Raw genomic sequence first — 21,453 nt, forward strand, 5'->3', positions numbered from 1 at the left:
TCCTATTCTTTTGACCTTTTCTGAGCAGAGTTACTATTTTCTCTTCCATTTCCTTGTTGTGAAACTATCGTGTTCTAGCGTTCCTAAACTAAGATGGTAATTGTGTCCCCAACGGGCACTAAAAGGAATAGTCATTATAAAAACCATCTTTTCTTTTAAGTCACCTTCTTTCCCCTTCTGCTATGTCTTCATAGTATCTCATAATACTATGAGATTAGCTCTCTAGTCTTGCTTTAAAGTCTTCATTTTAAGTGGCAGTTTGTTGAAGAGCAGAGTCCGGTTAAACTATCCTGATTTGCCAGGCTAACTTGGCGAGAGTCGAGTCAACCATTGGAGAGATGGATTCATACTACTGGAAGTTACAGCAAAGAGATATTCTATTTATATATAGTCCCCCTAATTGTCAGCTCTGTTTTTAGAAACAAACTGTGAGGTGGAAAGAGCTCTTCCTTTAAGTTTCTTGATTCCATGCTGTCCCAGGGCTCACCTCCTGTCTACCTCCCGCTGCTGTCCAAGCACTTCGTCAAGGCAACCGGGATAAGTGAGGCCTGAGGAAAATCACTTATCCTGCTATTGGTTGGAGAGATGGGTCTGAGCAGAGAATTCCTTGGGGGGAATTAAAAAAAATACACATCCAGCTTGAATTAGAATTCAAAAATTCTGATTAGAAAAGACGTATGCACCCTAATGTGAATAGCAGCAGCTGCTGCTGTTGCTAAGTCGCTTTAGCTGTGTCCGACTCTGGGAGACCCCATAGACGGCAGCCCCCCAGGCTCCCCGTCCCCGAGATTCTCCAGGCAAGAACACTGGAGTGGGTGTGCACAGAAGCACTATTTGCTATAGCCAAGACACGGAAGCAATCTAACTGTCCATCAACAGAGGAATGGGTAAAGAAGATGTGGTGCATTTATACAATGGAATATTACTCAGCCGTGAATAAGAATGAAATAATGTCATTTGCAGCACCATGGTTGAACCTAGAGATTAGTGAAGTCAGACAGGGAAATACAAATATCTTATGATATCACTTATATGTGGAATCTAAAAAAAGATACAAATGAATTTATTTACAGAACAGAAATAAACTCACAGACATGAAAAAGAAACTTAGGGTTACCAGAGGGGACGGGGGAGGGATTAATTAGGAGTTTGGGGCTAGCAGATGCACACTATTGTATCTGTGTGTGTATGCCCTGCTATATAGCTCCAGGAACTATATTCAATATCTTGTAATAAACTATAAGGGAAAAGAGTCTGAAAAAATATATACACATGGTAGTTGTTTAGTCACTAAGTCGTGTCTGACTCTTGGCGACCCGGTGGAGCACGTCAGGCTCCTCTGCCCTCCACCATCTCCCCGAGTTTGCTCAAGTTCATGTCCGTTGTGTCAGCGATGCTATCTAACCATCTCATCTTCTGCTGCCCCCTTCTCCTTTTGCCTCCAATCTTTCCCAGCATCAGGGTCTTACACATACATACATATGTCTGTATAACTGAATCACTTTGCTGTACCCCTGAAACTAATACAAACGTTGTAAATCAACTGTATTCCAATAAAAAAACATACACATCCTGGGTTTCTTTTACCCAACTGCCTGCCTATCATGGACCTGAGTTTGGGAGCTGCTGAGTAACGATCTTGTTCCACTGTCCTTGCATTTCAGTCTCATGACTCTTTTCTTTAATACAGAGCAATTCACTAAGGTATGAAAGAGGGAATGTCCCAGAGTAAGTTGACCTCACTCAGAGTAAGTTGACCTCAGAGAAGGGATTGGTTGCTAAGTGAGCTTTTGTTGGTGGAACTTGAAGTAGTCTAGCTGAGTAATGTGAAAACCCTCAGGCAGTACAGGGGGAGTGGAGGGATAGTGTTATTAGGAATTCTTTCTCAAGGTCTCTGCCCTTGGTTCCTCTTCTTCCTATAGTCCCTGGCCTTCATCTGCTTGAGTATTTGAAAGCACCGCCTATCACCCCTTACCAGATTTCATAACAAACGTGGTGAGGCCTTTCTGAAATGAACCCTCTGTCGCCTCTTAGTGATTTGCCCCGTGTCACCCTGCATGTCTGGCATTGCTCAGCCTCTTTGCTCTATGGAATACATTGGAGTTCGTTTCTTGCAGCTGCCAATGTCAGTTGGAATGCTTGAAATTACTGAGTGTTTGCTATGCCGCTGGGTGGGGATTTTATGCTAAATATAATGTTGTGTCTTGTTTGTGGAGCTACAGAAGACTTCTTTTAAAGCAGTAGAATAAAGCCTGATCAAATCAGAATTACAGGGTCTGTTGCAAAATTCCAAATTTGATAGCACTTATTTTTTAAAGTGGTGTTAAACAATCATGAGCATATTTCTAGTAACTCGTTCTGAGATTCTGCCAACCCACATACACAGAATACATAAGGATATGTTGTAATTAACATGTTATTCATAAGCTAGCAAGCTGTTTGAAAACAGTTGGAAGTTAAAACATAAGCATATCTTGGTGTGGTGTGGCTTATGTGATTGTTTTGCTGGGAAAAAAGCCTTTTTATTGTTGTACATGTATAGCATTTGCAGCTCTTATCAGAACTAACAATGGATTAAAACTTTTGGGCCCCCAGTGAAAGCTTTCCTCTCTTCTTTAGTAAAATGTTATATTGAGCTGGCCAAAAAATTTATTTGGTTACTGAGTATGTTGTTCAATAAAGTTTTTGATGAAAATGAAAATCATGTCTTTTAGTTTTGCTTAAACCCAAACGGACTTTTTGGTCAATGCAATATAAACATAATGTATATTCCTCATGCACAACTTGATTTTAATTATGCTAAATGATATATCTCCTGATAAGCAGAAAAGTTTTGAATGTTTAGCCACTTAATCTTGTTGCTTTCTGAGTTTTTTTTCTTTTTTTCTTTTTTCCTGTTCTTTTAGAACTAGTAGATCTTCCCTTGGTAAAGTTTGACTTTTCCTGCAATAAAGTGCTCGTGATTCCCATTTGTTTTAGAGAGATGAAACAGCTGCAAGTGTTACTGCTTGAGAATAACCCTCTGCAGTCTCCTCCAGCACAGGTGAGGGGTCTCCCTGCAAAGTTGTTGCTCCTGGGGGTGGGGGGGTATGCTATCAATAGCACCTAAGCAACTCTCAGCAGAACTTTTTTTTTTTTTTTTTTAATATTCTGCAGAATTAATGTATGAGACATGATCACAAACAGTCATAGTTTTTTAAAAACTGAAACCTCGGGTACATCTGACTACAATATGTCATCTTCTGTGACATCAGGTTGTTTACCAGCATTTGCCTCGCTGTTCTGGTCACTGCAACTCCAGAATTATGATATTTGATTATTTCACTTAACTCGGTTGCATTGATCATTTGTGCGTGCGTTTGAAACTTTTTCTGGAGTGTATGGTTTATGAAAGGAGTAATAGAGTCTTTTAAAGTTAGCTGAAAAATGGAGTTTGACCATTTTAAAATATGATTGTCAGTTATTTAGAGACAAGACTCAAGCTCAAATAGTAAACTATGTGAGAACAAAATTAAATGTATATGCTTTCAGAATTGGAACATTTCTAGGTCAGTCATATGGCATACATACTTTTTACACTACTTGTACATAAATATATTTCTGTTAAAATTTTGCAGTTTAGTGCAAAGAAACTAGAAATTTCTTGAGCACAGTCTCCTATTCAGGTAGAATTTGGAGGAGATGATTGCCTTTAAATCTTACCTGTTTTGGAGACGTCAAGTTTAGTTGTTGTTGACATATTACTTAAAGTGAAAATGCAAAAACTAAGACATATGGAATGAGATGACTGATGTTTGCATTTTGTTTTGTCTTTAAAAAAGGAGCTACTTATTATTATTTTCCCCTTAGATTTGCACCAAGGGCAAAGTGCACATATTCAAGTATCTGAGCATCCAAGCATGCCAGATTAAGACAACAGACTCCCTTTATCTCCACACCATGGAAAGGCCACATTTACACCAGCACGTGGAAGACGGGTGAGTATGACCACCCTCGACTGGAAGCCCCATTTATAATTTGCTTAGCCCAACACACTCCCAGTAAATAACCCCCAAAATCCTTTTGTTTCACTCAACCAGTACAGTTTTATACATCAGAGTCTCAGCCACTTTTGGAATAAGAAAGGGAAAGTTGATAATGTTGATAATATTTTGCCATCTTTCAATCTCATCTACCCTCTCCTAATCAGTAATCAATCCTTCTTGAGTGCTGCCTATGTGTGTGCACACATGTATGTGCACACCTGTTTATATATAGCCTTATAAGTAAGATCTATAATATAAATGTACTTATTAGTTCAAACAAATGTATCAAACTGAGACATGGTTTTCTGAGTTAATTTTTACTGTGCTTCTGGAACATTGTTAAGAAACAGTGCAGGCTTTATTTTTTAAATTGTCTTTTAAAAATGCACTGTGCATCGTTTTTGCCATTTTCTATTTAGAATGGAAACTTTAGAATCATTTCGTGTGTCCTTGACCATTTTGTGGCATAAATTGGGCCTTGAATTTTCAGAGAACAGAATTCTCACACTCAACACACTTGTAGACATGCGGGTTGTTTTTGAGATGTACTCATTGCAGAAATATTTCCTTAACTTTTTACTAAAAAGTAAATACAGTGACTTAAGATCTCAGCCTACCTTGGTCGTACCTTTATATAGTGCTTAAAAGAAGTATTCATTATTTTATTGTTTTAAACATACTATCAAATTTATTTAGTCACTGGATAAAAGTTTGCAGAATTATTGAAAGTTAGGATATTTCATAACATGAAAGGTAAGAGCAACTGACAGATTTTGCTTTTAAATACTCTAGAATTAATAAAATAAGAAAATTGTTACCTGATTTAAAAAACGGGCCACTCAGGTAGAATGTAAATCCAGACACAAGGAATTCATTTTACATTATATTTAGACAGTACTGGGGCTTCCCTTGTGGTCCATTGGTAATACTCTGCTCTTCCAATGCAGGAGTTGCTGGTTCAATCCCCAGTTAGGGAACTAAGATCGCATGTGTCAGTGGTGAGGCCAAAAATAAATTAACTAATTAATTAAATTAAAAAATTGTCCAACAGACCGTTCAAGAATCTGACTTTCATTAGGGCCTTGTCTTGGTGGTGGTGGTTTAGACACTAAGTCGTGTCCGACTCTTGCAACACCATGGACTGCAGCCTGCCAGGCTCCTCTGTCCATGAGATTTTCCAGGCAAGAATACTGGAGTGGGTTGCCATTTCCTTCTCCAGGGGATCTTCCCAACCCAGGCCTCAAACCCGGCTCTCCTGCATTGCAGGCAGATTCTTCACCAACTGAGCTATGAGGGAAGCCCAAGTTGGGCCTTGTCTTAATATCCTTATAATATTCAACTGATTTGTTGCTTTTGGATAATAATAAAAATTTATATAGCAAAGTCATTATTTTGATATAAATTGATGTATGTTGTTCTGAACTTTGTCATTTTGATTCTTTTCTAAATGAATTCAATATCGATGGCATATAACCCAGCAAGAAGGATTCTGATTCGGGCGTTGGGAGTGATAACGGAGACAAACGATTATCTGCCACAGAGGTAAAGCTCAGGATCAGATTCTTTTCCTTCTGTGCCTTTAGGTGTATCTGCCTGCATTCACTGGACTCTTGGATAAAGGGAATTGCCTGAGAACATGTGATAATGTTTGTGAAAGTTATTTGAAATTTTCTAAGTGTTCTATAAATATTAACTGTTTTTAGCTTTTTCTGCATCTTTAGTATTTTGTAAATGTCTCAAAAATAGAGTCCCTGTCTCCTTCCCCTCCTCCCACCCCGCCTCACATTGTCTAGAATATTCTCGCATGCTTAATAAATATTATAAAATGACTAAGTGGTGTGCAAGTACCCAGGAAGTATTTTTATAAATATCAGTGTTTGTTTTTAAATGACAGAGTAACTTAGGAAAAGGCTGTTAATACGCCCGCATAAATGTTAAGCAATCAGATGTACATTGCATTCTACCCACAGGAAATGCATTTTTAAGTAGCCATAATTTTTACAGCAGTATTTGTTTTTCGGAAATTCTTAGATTGTGTTCTTTTCAGATAATACCAGATAAAAGCTTGGTGATTTGTGAGCTAAGAGGCCTCCCACACTAGAGTTTGTAATGTGGTTATAAATAACTCATTTAGAACATTTGTTACATATAGTTTGTTAGGTTCCCAAACTCTTTCACTAATAAATCATCACATGAGGTTTCTTGACCAGCAGAGCTAAGAGGGACAGCTGGGGTAGGGGTGGAGGTATCACGATGCCTTCACACACACACGCATACACGCATACACACACACACACACACACACACATATGATGCCTTCCCTTTTTGAGGGAACTTACTGAGGTGGACTGAGCCACACATACATATACACTCATACACTGAGTTTTTGTGGTTAATGAATCCTGAAACATTGCAATACTCTTTTAAGGGCTTCTCTGGTGGCTCAGTGATAAAGAATTGCCTGCCAATGCAGGAGATTCGGGTTTGATTCCTGGGTTGGGAAGATCCCTGGAGAAGGAAATGGCAACCCACTCCAGTATTCTTGCCTGGAGAATTCCATGGACAGAGGAGCCTAGTAGGCTACAGTCCATGAGGTCGCAAAAGAGTCAGACAGACTGAGCGACTGATAATACTCTTTTAAGATGTGATTAGTAGCTCAATTACTCTAAGAAATCTGAATTTTTACTCTTTGTATATATAAATCCAGGAAAATTGCCTTTTCCCTGTTCTCTTTAGGCATTTGAGATTTAATATGTAGCTAAGATATTTAAATTTATTTCCCACAAAATATTTCATAAGGCAGTATATTAAAAATTAGTATACCTTAATATTTTTCTAATATAGAATATTTCAAAAGGAAGAAGAAGCATTTATAGGCAGAAAAAGAAAGCCAATATTAATAAAATGAAATTACCCTCATGAACCTACATGAGTAGTTTACTGTGATTCCCTGGGGGGAAAAATACTCAACACATTGCTTTGTAAGTTTTATTTAATTCAGCTCCCTTAGCTGTATTAAAACTCATAAGTCCCCTGAAATAGTCCATTGTTTCAGAAATTACTCACCCGAGCTTATTTTCTATTAAATTAAAACAGACTCTGCTTTATCCTTTATCTGTCTTCTAAGGATAATTAAGTTCATTAATAAAACATTAAACAAAGAACTTCATTATCCTTTTGTTCCCACTTAGTATAAGTAGGATGCTAATATTCTAAAAGGAGGCCAAGGGTTTATTTTCTCCTTTTTAACTAGATGCATATCTTGGAATTTTGCTAAGTTTTTAAAGATAGGAGGAGGGTAGAAGGAAGGACTGCAGAAAGGATTAAGTTCAATAGAATAAAGTGTGCACATTTTCCCTTTGTCTTTTTGTCTTCCTATTTATTACACATTGTAGTCTCATCACCTGAGAACACCTCTAAGAAAGGTGTGTTTTACACGGATAAAGGTTCTGAATTATTCTATGTAACTTTCTATTTTCAGTTTATTTGGCAAATATGTTATCATCTGCGGTCAGTCAATCTTGTTCCCTACTTAATATCTCCTTGTGGGGTTCAGAATTCATGCCTCATCCCCCTCTTTGGCTGTTGCCATTGTCTGATTGATTTCACATTTGTCACTCAGATTGATTTAGCTTTTATCACTCAGATAAGCGAACAGAAAACAAATGTGAGGCCCAGTAAAGAGCTGGGTAATGAATGAAATGCACGTTTGTTTTCTGCCAGTTTCTGGACAGTCTGTGCATGTGTCCAAAAGTAAGACGAACACTGTATGGTACAAGTCGCAGCCTCGGGAGTTTAGGAGTAAGCCACAGTCACCTGAAACCTGCTCTGTGGGGTTCCTGATCCCTGTGATGGGGAACGCTTTTCTCGAAATAGTGAAGCTAAAGTGGAAACATAGGAAAATACATGAGGCTTCATATTTCTCATGTGACAGAATCATAGATTATCTAAATAAGCTTCATCAGTTAGTGTGGGAAACAAGACCCCAAGGGAGAACTAAGTCTGATTACTAGATAGAAGCATTATTCTGAAAATTGCACAGAACCCGTGTTCCTTTTAAGTACTATATTTAAAGCAGCTTCTTATATATTTAAAACAGCTTCCTCTGCCTAAACAGGGAAATAAACTGAAGCTTGATGTTGTGTGTAAAGATGCACTGTAAATAAATGAGATGTTTCAGGGGCTGACTGCCTACTCTCTGTATTTGGCCCCATGAAACCTTAATGTACTTTTGGTAAATCAGTACTCTTGTCAGATCTCAGCACACCATTACTATGATAGCAATCGATTAGACTTAGGGCTAGCTTGGTAGTGGATTTCCAGTTATTTCTTTGTTCTATCAAGTGTTATCCAGTCCTTCTCAGTGTCCTGACTCTTAGATTAGAAAATATCACTAGGAACCTGAAAAAAATTTCAGATCAAAACGTACGTACAGAGAAGTATGTGTGTGTTAGCTTGATGAGTTTTGAACAAGTGAGCACAGTCATACAAACAGTTCCTAGTTAGAGAAAGAGAGCTGTACCAGCCACCTAGGAAGACCCCCTTATGCACCAACCCCCAACCCAAGAGCAGCCACTATCCAGACTTCAAACACCATAGATTAATTTTGCCTGTCTTTGAATTTATATGTTAGTGGCATTATCCTTTGGTCTCTTTTACTCAGTACTGTGTTTGTGAGAATCACAGTACTTTTTTTTTTTTTTATCACAAAACATTCTGTTAATCTGCCTTGATAACACTTCTCCCTTGAATGAGACAGTGCCTCGTTTCTTTTCAGCCTTCTGATGAAGACACTGTTAGCCTCAATGTGCCGATGTCAAACATCATGGAAGAAGAACAAATCAAGGAGGACTCTTGCCATCGCATTAGCCCAGTTCAAGGTCTGAGAATGAAGGATGGGAAGAAAGTGCTTGTTTTGTTTTCAATATTTGTTCACTTATTTGGCTATACTTGTCTTAGTTGTGACCCTGGGGATCTCCCATCTTTGTTGTGGCATGTAGGATTTCGTTGTGGCATATAAACTCTTAGTTGTTAGCATCAGGATCCATTTCCCCTACCAGGGATCGAACCCTGGACTGCTGCACTGGGGATGTGGAGTCTCAGCCACTGACCACGAGGGAAGTCTGGTGAAAGTGCTTGTTTTTAAGTTCCAAATGCTATGTTTAAAATGTGTAGAAATATGGCAACAGTAATACAGTAGTTACTATTTATTGAGCATTTCATCTGCACCAGGCACTGGCTAATCTGTGAAGGTGATCACATTTAAAATTTAAAACTCTGAGATGGATACTCTAAGCACTGTATTCTGTAGCTGAGGAAGTTCAGTTCAGTTCAGTCGCTCAGTCGTGTCCAACTCTTTGCAACCCCATGGACTGTAGCACGCCAGGCTTCCCTGTCCTTCGCCATCTCCTGGAGTTTACTCAGACTCATGTCCATCAAGTCAGTGATGCCATCCAACCATCCCATCCTCTGTCATCCCCTTCTCTTCCTGCCTTCAATCTTTCCTAGCATCAGGATCTTTTCCAATGAGTCGGTTCTTTGCGTCAGGTGACTAGAGGATTGGAGCTTCAGCTTCAGCATCAGTCCTTCCAATGAATATTCAGGAGTGATTTCCTTTAGGATTGACTGGTTAGCTCTCCTTGCAGTTCAAGGGACTCTCAAGAGTCTTCTCCAACACCACAGTTAAAAAGCATCAATTCTTTGGCACTCAGCTTTTTTTATGGTCCAACTCTTACGTCCATACATGACTACTGGAAAAAACATAACTTTGACTAGATGGACACTTGTCAGCAAAGTAACGTCTCTGCTTTTTAATATGCTGTCTAGGTTAGTCATAGCTTTTCTTCCAAGGAGCAAGCGTCTTTTAATTTTATGGCTGCAGTCACCATCTGCAGTGATTTTGGAGCCCAAGGAAAGAAAGTCTGTCACTGTTTCCATTGTTTCACCATCTATTTGCCATGAAGTGATGGGACTGAATGCCATGATCTAAGTTTTCTGAATGTTGAGTTTTAAGCCAGTGTTTTCACTCTCCTCTTTCACTTTCATCAAGAGGCTGTTCCTCTTCACTTTATGTCATAAGGGTGGTGTCATCTGCATATCTGAGGTTATTAATGTTTCTCCCGGCAATCTTGATTCCAGCTTGTGCTTCATCCAGTCCAGCGTTTTGCATGATGTACTCTGCATATAAGTTAAATAAGCAGAGTGACAATATACAGCCTTGACGTACCCTTTCCCAATTTGGAACCAGTCTGTTTTTCCATGTCCAGTTCTAACTGTTCTCTTTGTTCTAGAAGTGGCCGTTTTTTGCTGGCTACAAGTCTTTGAGGTCCTCCCAGGTGGCACTAGTGGTAAAGAACTCACCTGCCAATGCAATAGACATAAGACATGGGTTCAGTCTCGGTGGGAAAGATCTCCTGGAGGAAGGCATGGCGACCCACTCTAGTATTCTTGCCTGGAGAATCCCATGGACAGAGCAGCTTGGTGAGCTAGGACTCCATGGGGTCGCAAAGAGTCAAGAACAACTGAAGCAACTTAGCAGGCAGAGATCCTTGAAGGTGACGTGGTCCTACTTGGTTCTTTGCAGCATCCAGAGCAGCTAGAAGAGATGCACCTTTGCTCCTTCGTCCTGTCCTGCACCACAGCGCTTTCCCCTCCACATCGCCCTCATCATAGTCACTCTTTGTGTTATGATTTCGGGTCCTTATTTTTGTCCTTTCCCACACTTTCTTACCATGCTCCCTAGTTTTTCAAATTCCTAGAATGTTTAGCATTATACCTGCCATTTAGTAGTTGCTCAGTAACTATTCACTGAATTTTGAATTTGAAATACTTACTTGTCACGTGTTGCGGGGAGCACAAAAAGCCCACTTTTATATTTTTCTCTTCTCTGTTCCTTAAAATTACAGGAGATTTCATTTGTTTCATAAGAAATTAAGCCATAAAGGGACTGCGACTTTTAAAAATTTTATTATTTGGAGGATAATTGTTTTACAGTGATGGGTTAGTTCCTGCTGCACAAGGAAGTGAATTAGTTATACGTATACATATGTCCCCTCCCTCTTGGACCTTCCTCCCACCCCACCCCATCCCACTGCTTTTAGATCAAGAGGCCTTGATCATTAGATTTGGGGTTTTCTATTTCTTTTACTTTTATTCCCCTTCTTTCTCTTTTTTCACCTGGTCCTCACATCCTATAGGGAAGATAAAACTTGGGTCATCATATACCTCCAGACGAGATCACGGAGAAGATTGGGAAGCTAGATGGTGTATTTTAGAGTCATGTATGTTTTTGTTCATCTGTTTATTAAATCATGCTTTGTATCTCTCTTTTTATTTTCCTAATAGGGGAATTTCATCAGGAATTTCAACCGGCGCCTTCATTTGTGAGTGGCAATGACAACTCAGGAGAAGAACGAGACCAGTTTTCCCATGGAACAGATGTGCTCCATTCAGAATTTATAAACTACATTAAGGCAAGTTGAGGATCAACTGTTAGTAATTTTTTAACTTACTGAGTTCTGTTTGGTACCTTAGAGTTTACGCTCAAGGTTTCCAATCCATCACCTTCAATCTCGGCTTCCTGCCACCTTCCTCAGGCCTATGTACCATCTTCTCAGTGCCTTGCATGTCTATCTGCTGACATGAGGACCTGGTCCCTGCCATCCAAACCTATTTGTCTGTGTTTATGTATGATTTTCTTTTGCATTCGGAAATTGCTAAGCTTTCCAGTAGTCAGTGCATCATGTAAGTCAGGAAATTTATCAGAATTGCTGTGACCATCCCATAAAAGCTAAAACAAAGTTTCACGTGCTTTTCAATGTATTTTGCTGCTGCTGCTGCTAAGTCACTTCAGCCGTGTCCGACTCTGTGCGACCCCATAGACGGCAGCCCACCAGGCTCCTCTGTCCCTGGGATTCTCCAGGCGAGAACACTGGAGTGGGTTGCCAGTTCCTTCTTCAACGCATGAAAGTGAAAAGTGAAAGTGAAGTCGCTCAGTCGTGTCCGACTCTTCTCCAACCCATGAACTGTAGCCCACCAGGCTCCTCCATCCTTGGGATTTTCCAGGCAAGAGTACTGGAGTGGGTTGCCATTGTCTTTTCCACTTTCAATGTATCCTAGGAAAATGCTTTTCTTGGGAGTGTATTTATAGTAAAAAGAGAAAAAATGAAGACTTTTAAATTCTGGAAATGAATATGTTCCCTTTTTAGGAAGGTTACTCTGAGGTCACTTATTCCTGAGCAGGTTTAGTGGCACTGAGATGTTGAAAGGTTGGATGAAGTCTCTAAATTGTCAGACGAACTTTCATCAGAGGAACGGCAACAATGAGGGGAAAACCAGCCCTTTACAAAGTTGGTGGTTGAGGTTCCACTTTGTGACAGGATTACATGCCTTGGTTTGTTCCTGTCCATCCTTTGGCCTTGGTCACGGCACCCAAGGATCACAAGGATAATCCTTTTGCTTTAATTCAGATACCTTGTGGGTTGTGAGAGATGGTGGTCTCTGAGTTGCTGTGTTAAAGTCAGGCCTGGGGTCTTTAGGTGCTGGTCCTTATTTCCTGAGGATGGTGTTAGGATGGCTGGGCTCTATCCAAACGAATGTCTCCAAGCATCACCTTCAAGGGAACTGGGAGAAAAACAGCTGAATGGTACACTGTAGGAGGCTCTGGTTTGCTCAAAACAGACACAGTGATTCTGGCATATGACGTACATTTGTAGAAAACCTATTTGTTATTTTGTATATTTAATTCATCAGCTCTTATTTCAAATTATCTCACACGCACTGCCTCCTCTGTCCTCCACCTCCTCTGATGTGGCTTCAGTGGAGCCTCATCGTTGCTTATTCTGATGACAGCAGGAGTGAACGTTCAGCATCCCACCCCCTGCCAGGCATTCTCCTAAAGTGAAAGTCTCAGACGGTGACTCTGCAGCCGGCGGCTCTCACTGGACGCTCCCACTTCTGATGCCTGTCTGTCAACCCTGAGACAAGCCTGTCACCAAAACGTGGAAAATTGGGCTTTGGTCTTTCTTTTATGATCAGTTCAAGTTGAGGGTCTACTGGTGGAAGCCCTGAAAGAAAACAATTAAAGTGATAGTGGGAAAAAAAGCATGTTGTTTCAGAAAAGCAAGTTTCCTAGATTTAGAGATTTCGGGTCCACGGAAATGGCCCATGGAAGTGGGTCCTGTGGGTGGAGTCTAGGGGAACAAAGGTGAGTGTAGAAATCTACCGCAAATAGTTCCTGAGTAAACACCCCTGCAGGAGGCTTCTCCTGGCAGGTGGGGAACTCTAAGAGTAAAGTAAAACCTAAATCTACAATGAAAAGTTGTGCACTGAAATTCAGGCCCATTTTAGCCTCGACTTGCATCTTTTTCAAGGTGTGAGTGTGTTTGACTGCTATCCACTGTGCTGAATTACTCAGCCCTCGACCGTCAAGAGCTCTGTGTTTTATATATTGTGTCTCCTCTCCTTCACTGAAGTAGCATCTTGTGCTTTTGTAACTACAGTTGATCCTCATTCACATAGTTCTGTTATATAGAGTCTCCTCAAACACTGACTTGTCTAATCCCGAACTGTTGCTCCCATGGGAAATACAGGGTTAGGTTCCTATGAACCTCTGGTCACACATTTTTGTTAGCTAGTTGGTACATAACCTGGTTTTATGTTTGTTCCTGCCTCAAGACACTTGATTTAATGTGGATTGTTGGTTTGTTAACATTGAACTTGCAGCCATGAAAGACCCTGTAACTCATGCAGAAAGGAAGCTTACCTAACACAGGTGTTTTCTCCTTGAGGTACATCACAGCCTTCTCATGCTTAGGGCGATAAGACAGCACTCTGGTACTACAGGAGGGGGCGTTTGCGATACTAAATAGACTCTGAAAAGGACACTTTTTTTTCAGCCTGAAAGATGAAACAGAAAAGCATGGATGACCTCACCTTGTTCAGCCTCAACTGTGGAAGTGTGTTTTGGGGTTGGGGACTTCAGGTTTTCACCAGGCTTTGCGTGTGTCTGCACATCATCACAAGTATTGATTTTGGGGTGATAAGTAGGTTTCAGAGAGTAGACAAATTCGTAAGTACCAAGTCAGTGAATAATGTTTATCGACTGTATAGCCATCTAACTTAGCCAAAGTAACCCAGAATGCCCCTGTTTTGTGTACTGAAATAGATGTTTTATACATTTTTTTGTTTTATATTGTTTTATATTGGCTACTTTTTATTGTGAAACTGAAATTTAGAAGGAAATACCCACGGCTCCTATAGTTGAAACCCAATAGGAAGAGATAAGAACATGTTTTCTTGGTTATTTCTGGTTATATATTTTCACTCATAAATTTCACTGTCACTTGGATAGAGGTGTAGTAATTTATATATTGGTTTTTACTATGTACAAAATGTGTAATCAATATAAAAAAAAGTCTAAGTGTTTCTCTCTTTTTTTTTTTTTTTTAAAAAAAGAGTGTTTTTCAAGCCAGAGGTTGACATCAAGCAGCTAGATCCCTCCTTAGAGGAAGACTTGTTCTCCATGACACATCTGGAGAGCTGGCTGGGCCTGGGTTAGTTAATAATGTGTCAGAACTTTGACACAGAAAACAATCCTTCTGTCTGTTGTACCTTGCTTGCTAGGGGAATGTTCGCACTTTGGGATGGCTTCCGTTTTAGCTGTCAGCTGAGTTAAAGCAGCGTTTCTCTGTGGTGGAGATCAAAGTGGAGAACAGTGCATGAAGTTCCAACAGTGGGACAGGCCTTTTAAATACTCCCACCAGAGCGCTTCTTGGGGATCACAGGATAGGAGTGCATTTCAGTGAAATCTGGATGTTTTACACATGAAAACCATCAGATGCAATTTGAGGCATTTTCTGTCTTAAGTCTTTTATGCTTCCCTTTTTCCTAATAGCACACGCAAGGGCGCGCACACACACACACGCACGCACACACACACACGGTCCTCTCAGAAACATTAGAATGCACATTTCCGTGTAACTGACAAGCTCAGTGGAGGAATCTGTCAACATCAGGAGGTGCTGAGAGGCAATGAGGAATCGAGTTGAGCTTTGCATTTCTGAGTCTTAAGTTGTGATCCGGAGCCAGGTTCTCTTTTTTCTTTTTTTAAATTTTAACGTTTTGTTGTTGTTATTGCTGAGTTGCTAAGTCGTGTCTGACTCTGCGACCCCATGAACTGCAGCACACCAGGTTTCCATGTCTTTTATTTTTTAATTGTGGTAAAATGCATATGACCTAAAACTTACCATCTCAGCCATTTTTTTTAAAGTATACAATTCAGTGGTAAGTATATTCACCTTGTTGTGTAACCATCTCCACCATTTGTCTCCAAAATTCTTTTCATTTGTAAAAACAGAAGCTCTTTACCCATTAAACAGTAACTTCCCAATCTCTCTCCCCTCTCCTCTCCCAGCTACCATTCTACCTTCTGTCTTTATGAATTGGACTATTCTAGAGACCTCATGTATGTGAAATTGTACAGTGTTTTTCTTTTTGTGATTGATTTATTTCATTTAGCATGATGTCCTTAGGGACATCTACGTTGTAACATGTATCACAATTTCCTACATTTTGAAGGCTGGATGATATTCTACTGTATGTCTAGATCACATTTTCTCCATTTATCCATCCACGGCCACTTGGGTTGTTTCCACTTTTTGGCTGTTGTGAGTAGCGCTGCTATGAACATGGACGGAGGCAGGTTTAGACTGTTGACTGTCACAGCCAGTGGCTCTCAGAAGACCCATGTGTTCTGTCCATAGGAAAGGACTGAGGCCTGTGAGGAACTATTACGGATAGAAGAGGACGCGCACTGGCCATCCGAGGGGACGTGAGTACCTAGGGCTGGGGATGAGCCTCCATCCTGTAAAGTGCATGTTTCATGTGGAACAGCAACTCTGTCATGATAGAATCGTGGTCCACTTTTCTTTGGGCAAGCTGATAGCCCTGTCCAATGATATTGATCAGAGGTGCAAGTTAATCCGCTGGTGCTTATTGTCATATTGGGACCACACAGTACTAGGTCATACCTCTTCCTTGGCTGTGAGTTTTATCAGATTTGAGGCTATGGGTAGAATGTGATTCAAGAAACGAGATAGAATTGCTGGACAGAAGATTTCGGCTTACTTTCCTTTGTCTGAACCAACCAACAGCTGGACCTAAAATGTTATATGCTCCTGTTCCCACTTCTTTCCCCAGAATCCTCAAGGCCTGAGAAAACCATATACTTCTGAGGTCTTGGTCTTAAGTCTAATAGTTACACTAGCTGATGTTTATTAAATACCACATGCCAGGAACTGTCCCAAATCTTTCACATTTAGTAACTCATTTCCTCTTTACAACAATTCTATGGGATAAATTCTGTTTTTATCCCTCATTTTGCCGATGACAAAACTGAGGCACAGGAAGACTGATCATCTTGCCCCAGGGTTACAGAGGGCTAGGATTGAACCCAAGGAATCTTGCACCAGATGGACATCCCTTCCAGTCTATTGCATATAAAGATTTACTTGGCCAGCTTTATGCAGGAGGGCATGAGTAATCTTTCAAGACATTGAACCTTTTCCAGGGGGGTTGAGTTTGGACCATATGGCGTAGGGTAGATTTTTGGTTCCCAGAATTTTGTTTTCCATGATCCAGCATATAGGCCTGGACCTTCCATCAAACTTCATGAGGGTTTTCCTCTTAGTGAGAATGTACTCCATCATTCAAAGTTTCTTCACTTATAGAAAGACATTGACTTATGTTCTGTAGTGGAAAGCAGTAACAGTGGTCAAATCTCTCTTGCCTTTTAAAAATATTGCAGAGTTCCTGTCAAATGACTGTCTAATACAGCCAGCTATTCATTGGATATGCTGAGGAGGAGGAGGACTAGCTTGATTATAGAATCATAGAATTATAGAGAAATGGATTTTATAGAGAAAGAGTTTTTAAACTATGTAAATCTTTGGAAACCCCATATTCAATCTTATATCTATTGTTCCTAACTCTGCCTGTAAATCAGTATCATCTGTAGACCTTAATAAAATGTTCAAACCCTAGACAACATGCTTGGGAATATCAGCCCTGGCATTTTTTTAAACACCTTAGATGATTTTACTGCTTAAAGAGCCTGGACTGAGAACCACTCAGCTTGTCCATTGCCCTCCTGCTACAGTTGGGCAGGTGGGGGCCCAGGGTCATTGAGACTTCGAATGATGTGTTTTACAGCCAAGCTGGCTCTCCCACCCCAGTAATTCTGGAAGCCCACCCCACAGAGTTCTGACACATCTCCATTAAAATGCTGGGTTTGTCAAAATGGTTTTTGTAATGTTAGCTGGATTTTTGTAAGTTTGCTCTTAAGAACCCAGGTGCTGTTCATGTTCTGGTGGTCATTTTTGGTCTCATGCTTGGTTTCACGCTGCAGGATAAGTGCATCCAAAGACCAGGACATCGATATAGCAATGATTGAACAGCTGAGAGAGGCGGTGGATTTGCTGCAAGATCCCAATAGGTATGTGTGTCTTTCCTTGGCCCAGGTTCCATGGGTCCATAATGTACACTAATTTATTGAGTGCATTATCTCAATTTTTAAAGTATCTATACACACAGTATGGACTCACCACTAACCACTGGAAAAAAGAAAGTTAGTTTTAACTGTCAGTTTTCCCAAGATGCATAAATAAAAGAGTCAAACTTCTATAGGGATTGAGATCAGTTACCTCCTGTTGATCGTTTCTTGAAATTCATTCATCCTTCATGCAGTTCATTGGGTGATTTTTATATAATGTTAGACAACAGAAATAGTCAAAGTGCATATTTTATATTAATGAAGTTTAAACCCCTGGAATATAGAAATATAAGAGATTTTCTAAAAAGGGAAAATATTAATTTATCAAGTGTTACCATATTTATTTATTTTTAAAAATTGTTATTGACATTTAGTTGATTTACAATGTTGTGTTTAACTTCTGCTCTACAGCAATGTGACTCAGGCATCCATACATACGGTGCCAAGTGTATGTTAACTAAATTGTGTATTTCCAAAGATTGGGGTGATAATTTTCTCATTGAATTAGTCATTATCAATAACAGGCACTATACGCAGTCAGTATAGTTTTTGATTTTTCAGCCGAAGATAATAGAATGCCCACGGACAAAATATTTTTCAGGACGGCAGTATACCTGGTATTGGGTGATAACTACTGTATTGATGGAGAAGTAGATGCAAAGGTTATCCCTGGTAAACTGTTCAGGGTTTGTGGGGATTTAAATGTGAATATGATGTGGTCTTGTAATATAGTGGGTGTGGAAATCACACCAGGTTCTGGGAATTGATGAAAAGAGGTATTAGTGAGTCCCAGAGTGCCAGGGAGAGCACACCACCACTGTTGCCTGGCTCTGAAGGAACACTCCCAGGTCGGGCTGAGCATGGCTGGAAATCTTCAGCAGTTGATTTGAAAAGCATTTCGATTCTGCCGACATTAGTTGAGTGCTTAGAGCGTGGAAAGATGTGCAGTGTGCACCTTGGGGGACATAAGGATGAGTAAGACACAGCTCTTCCCCCTAAGAACTCAAACCATCACTACACATGTTGCCTTGAGTAGTGATTTGTAAGTGTAATGGCTTTAAGGGCTTGAAGTGAAGGAAGCAAGTGATAGAGTGGATGCCTGACTCTGGGTGGAAAAGGGGAGGTGGCTCAGCCAGCCTTCTGAAGTCTAGAGTGTTTTACCTGGGTCTTTGACAGCTAGCACTTTCAAGGAGAAAGTGAATTCTGGACTGAATTAAAAGCTCATGCAAAGGCATGGAGGTCAAGAAGAGTGGAACAAACTTGGAAAATCTCAAGCAGAAAAGGTGATCTCCCAGCTGGCTGTGCTTCAGGAGCATTTGTAGGAGTTTCAAAACACAGACACTCAGCCTGACACTGCTGTGGTGCGTGATTGGGGCGGGGTGGGGGGGGGGTGTCTGGCCATTTTCTTTTCTTTTTTTTTTTTTTTTAAGTTCTGCTGGTACTTCTGATATGCAGCCAGGAGTGGGACTTCCCAGAGGAGCTGTTCGGAGGGATGCAGGTGTGACTTCAAATTCTGGGTTGAGGAGCTGAGACTTTATTTTATATGTAGAAGGAGGCAACGATGGCTTTAAAATGTGGTTATTTTGTTCATTCTCCCTCATGTTTGACTCAGAGTCTGGCTAATTTGTAAGCACCTAACCGACATGTGTTCCTTAAAAAGCTGAGTTTCACATTCTAAATCAGGGCAGTCAGTGAGAAAGTAGGAAAGAGGGAGAAGAGAGCTTCTGTGTGTGTGTGTGTGTGTAAGAGAGAGAGTTTGAGATAGAGAGAGAGACAGAGAGAGTAATTATATGGAGTGGGGAAATAGTATGGCTGGAGGAGAACATACCTTAGTCAACCAGACACTGGTTGCAATCCCAGTTCTAACACCAGTTAATCTGGGTGAGTTATAGAAGTTCTCTGTACCCCAGTTTTCTCATCTATAAGATGGGCTGTAACTACTTGTCTTTTACTGTTGTTGAGGATTTGAAATAATAAATAAACTGCTGGTGGAAAGGTCCACTGGCAGAACCGTTCTCCAGAAGGCAATTTTGTAGTTTGTAGCCATAGCCTAAAAATAGATATAAAGCTTTTGAATTAATTCCAAAATTGTATCCTAAGGGACAAAGAGACATGAACAGCAATTGTGAGGGGAGAGAGGTGTTTTTCATAGCAAATATTTGGAAAAAAGGCAATGATCTCACAATTTGGAGATACTTAAATTATGGTCCTTAATAAGATGAGATATGCGACCAATATATTTTTTTAAACTTTTCAATGTATTTTAGGTTGCTCACTATATAATGTTAACTTTAAAAAATGTAAAAGTACATAAAGTTTGATCCCAGTGATATAAATAGAATTAGTGGATAGTGAAAGTTGCTCAGTTGTGTCTGCCTCTTTGTGACCCCATGAACTATACAGTCCATGGAATTCTCCAGGCTGGAATACTGGAGTGGGGTAGCTCTTTGCCTTCTCCACGGTATCTTCCCAACCCAGGGGATTGAATCCAGGTCTCCCGCCTTACAGGCAGATTCTTTATTAACTGAGCCACCAGGGAAGCTCAGGAATACTGAAATGGGTAGCCTATCCCTTCTCCAGCGGATCTTCCTGACCCAGGAATTGAACCAGGGTCTCTTGCGTTGCAAGCGGTTTCTTTGCCAGCTGAGCTACCAGGGAAGCCCCAGGTCCCATTAACAGTTAAAACTAGAAACAAATATATCAAGATAGAAGTTTTCTCTGCGTGTTTCTAAATTACGGTTTTTATTTATACTTTAAACACTGGAGATACTCAATAGCAGATACTGTGGTAGTTCTTTGGTGATTGTTTGAAGTGGGGGTGAGGATGGAGGGAGACAGTCCACGGTGTTTTAGACCTGACCCCTCCTGTCTGCATCTGAGATGGGAACCACGGGGAACAGCCAGTTTGAGAAGGAGGATATTGGATTCAGTTTAGGACCTGCTGCATAGAATCCAAGGTGGCAGCGTGATACTGTCCATTCAGCTGCTAGATGTTTAGGTCTGGGGCTCCAAGACTTAGACTTAAAAGTTACTTTCAGGGACTTCCTTGGTGGTTCAGTGGTTAAGACTCCGAGCTCTTAAGGCAGGGGGCCAGGGTTGGATCCCTGGTCAGAGAAACTGGATCCCACATGCTGCAACTTAGACCCCAGTGCAGTCAGATAAATTTTAAAAATAAATAAAGTACGATAAAAGTTACTTTCATAAGATATGTTGTAATGGAAGAAGTATTATAAATGGATGGAGTTCCTAAGGGTGAGTCAGTCAACGGCAAAGGAATTTGAGTCCAAGATAGAGCCTTGAAGACGTGATGTGACAGAGAGGAGACTCCCACTTGGGCTCAAACTTGATATTGTTTTAATATTTCTGCCTTCTTACACTTTGTATCACTTTTCCAGTAAACTTTGCTTACAAATTCAAGATGAATATGTGAGCCCCAAAGTGAAAAAGAAGGCTTCGTTTGGTGGACATAGCAGTGGCCAGGGAATGTGGGACTGGAGCCCAGAGTAAGATCGGGGTGACCTGGCGGGTGTGGCTCCCCGCTCTGGGCCTCCGTGGCGTCATCCTTCATGAGAAGCGGGGTGAACGAGGATCTGGAGATACTGCCCCAGCCTCGAAAGGCCTGAGGCAATAAGTTGCCAAGGATGTCGAGCCAGTCGGCATTGCTGGTGGGTGTGGAGGAGCACAGCCTTGAGTAACCTTCCCAGGGATAGTTGATTTGTGTCTTTGTGGATTGTTATGTTAAAAATATATTATGTTGTAAAACTTTTATGGATTTGACCTCCTCCGTAAAGTAATCGACTGCTTTGGCTGCTATAGATCTTTGTTGTGCGTCCTGAAATAGATATTCTATTACTACAGTTCTAACTTGATAATAATGTG

The 21,453-nt window shown here is 40.5% G+C and overlaps 1 protein-coding gene across 2 annotated transcripts in view; it reads left to right on the forward strand.

Annotated features, from left to right (window-relative positions):
- The window catches only part of LRCH1 (leucine rich repeats and calponin homology domain containing 1), a 210,059-nt gene that overhangs the window by 142,246 nt on the left and 46,360 nt on the right, over window positions 1–21,453 (forward strand). For both annotated transcript variants that reach the window (XM_065901936.1, XM_065901937.1), the window contains exons 5-11: window positions 2,907–3,043; window positions 3,850–3,977; window positions 5,504–5,567; window positions 8,803–8,905; window positions 11,370–11,497; window positions 15,788–15,855; window positions 17,431–17,517. In XM_065901936.1, coding sequence (XP_065758008.1) covers window positions 2,907–3,043; window positions 3,850–3,977; window positions 5,504–5,567; window positions 8,803–8,905; window positions 11,370–11,497; window positions 15,788–15,855; window positions 17,431–17,517 — 715 coding nt within the window. The remainder of the gene's footprint in view (window positions 1–2,906; window positions 3,044–3,849; window positions 3,978–5,503; window positions 5,568–8,802; window positions 8,906–11,369; window positions 11,498–15,787; window positions 15,856–17,430; window positions 17,518–21,453) is intronic.

Source organism: Muntiacus reevesi, chromosome 11 (assembly GCF_963930625.1).
Source record: "Muntiacus reevesi chromosome 11, mMunRee1.1, whole genome shotgun sequence".
NCBI classification, from domain to species: Eukaryota; Metazoa; Chordata; class Mammalia; order Artiodactyla; family Cervidae; genus Muntiacus; species Muntiacus reevesi.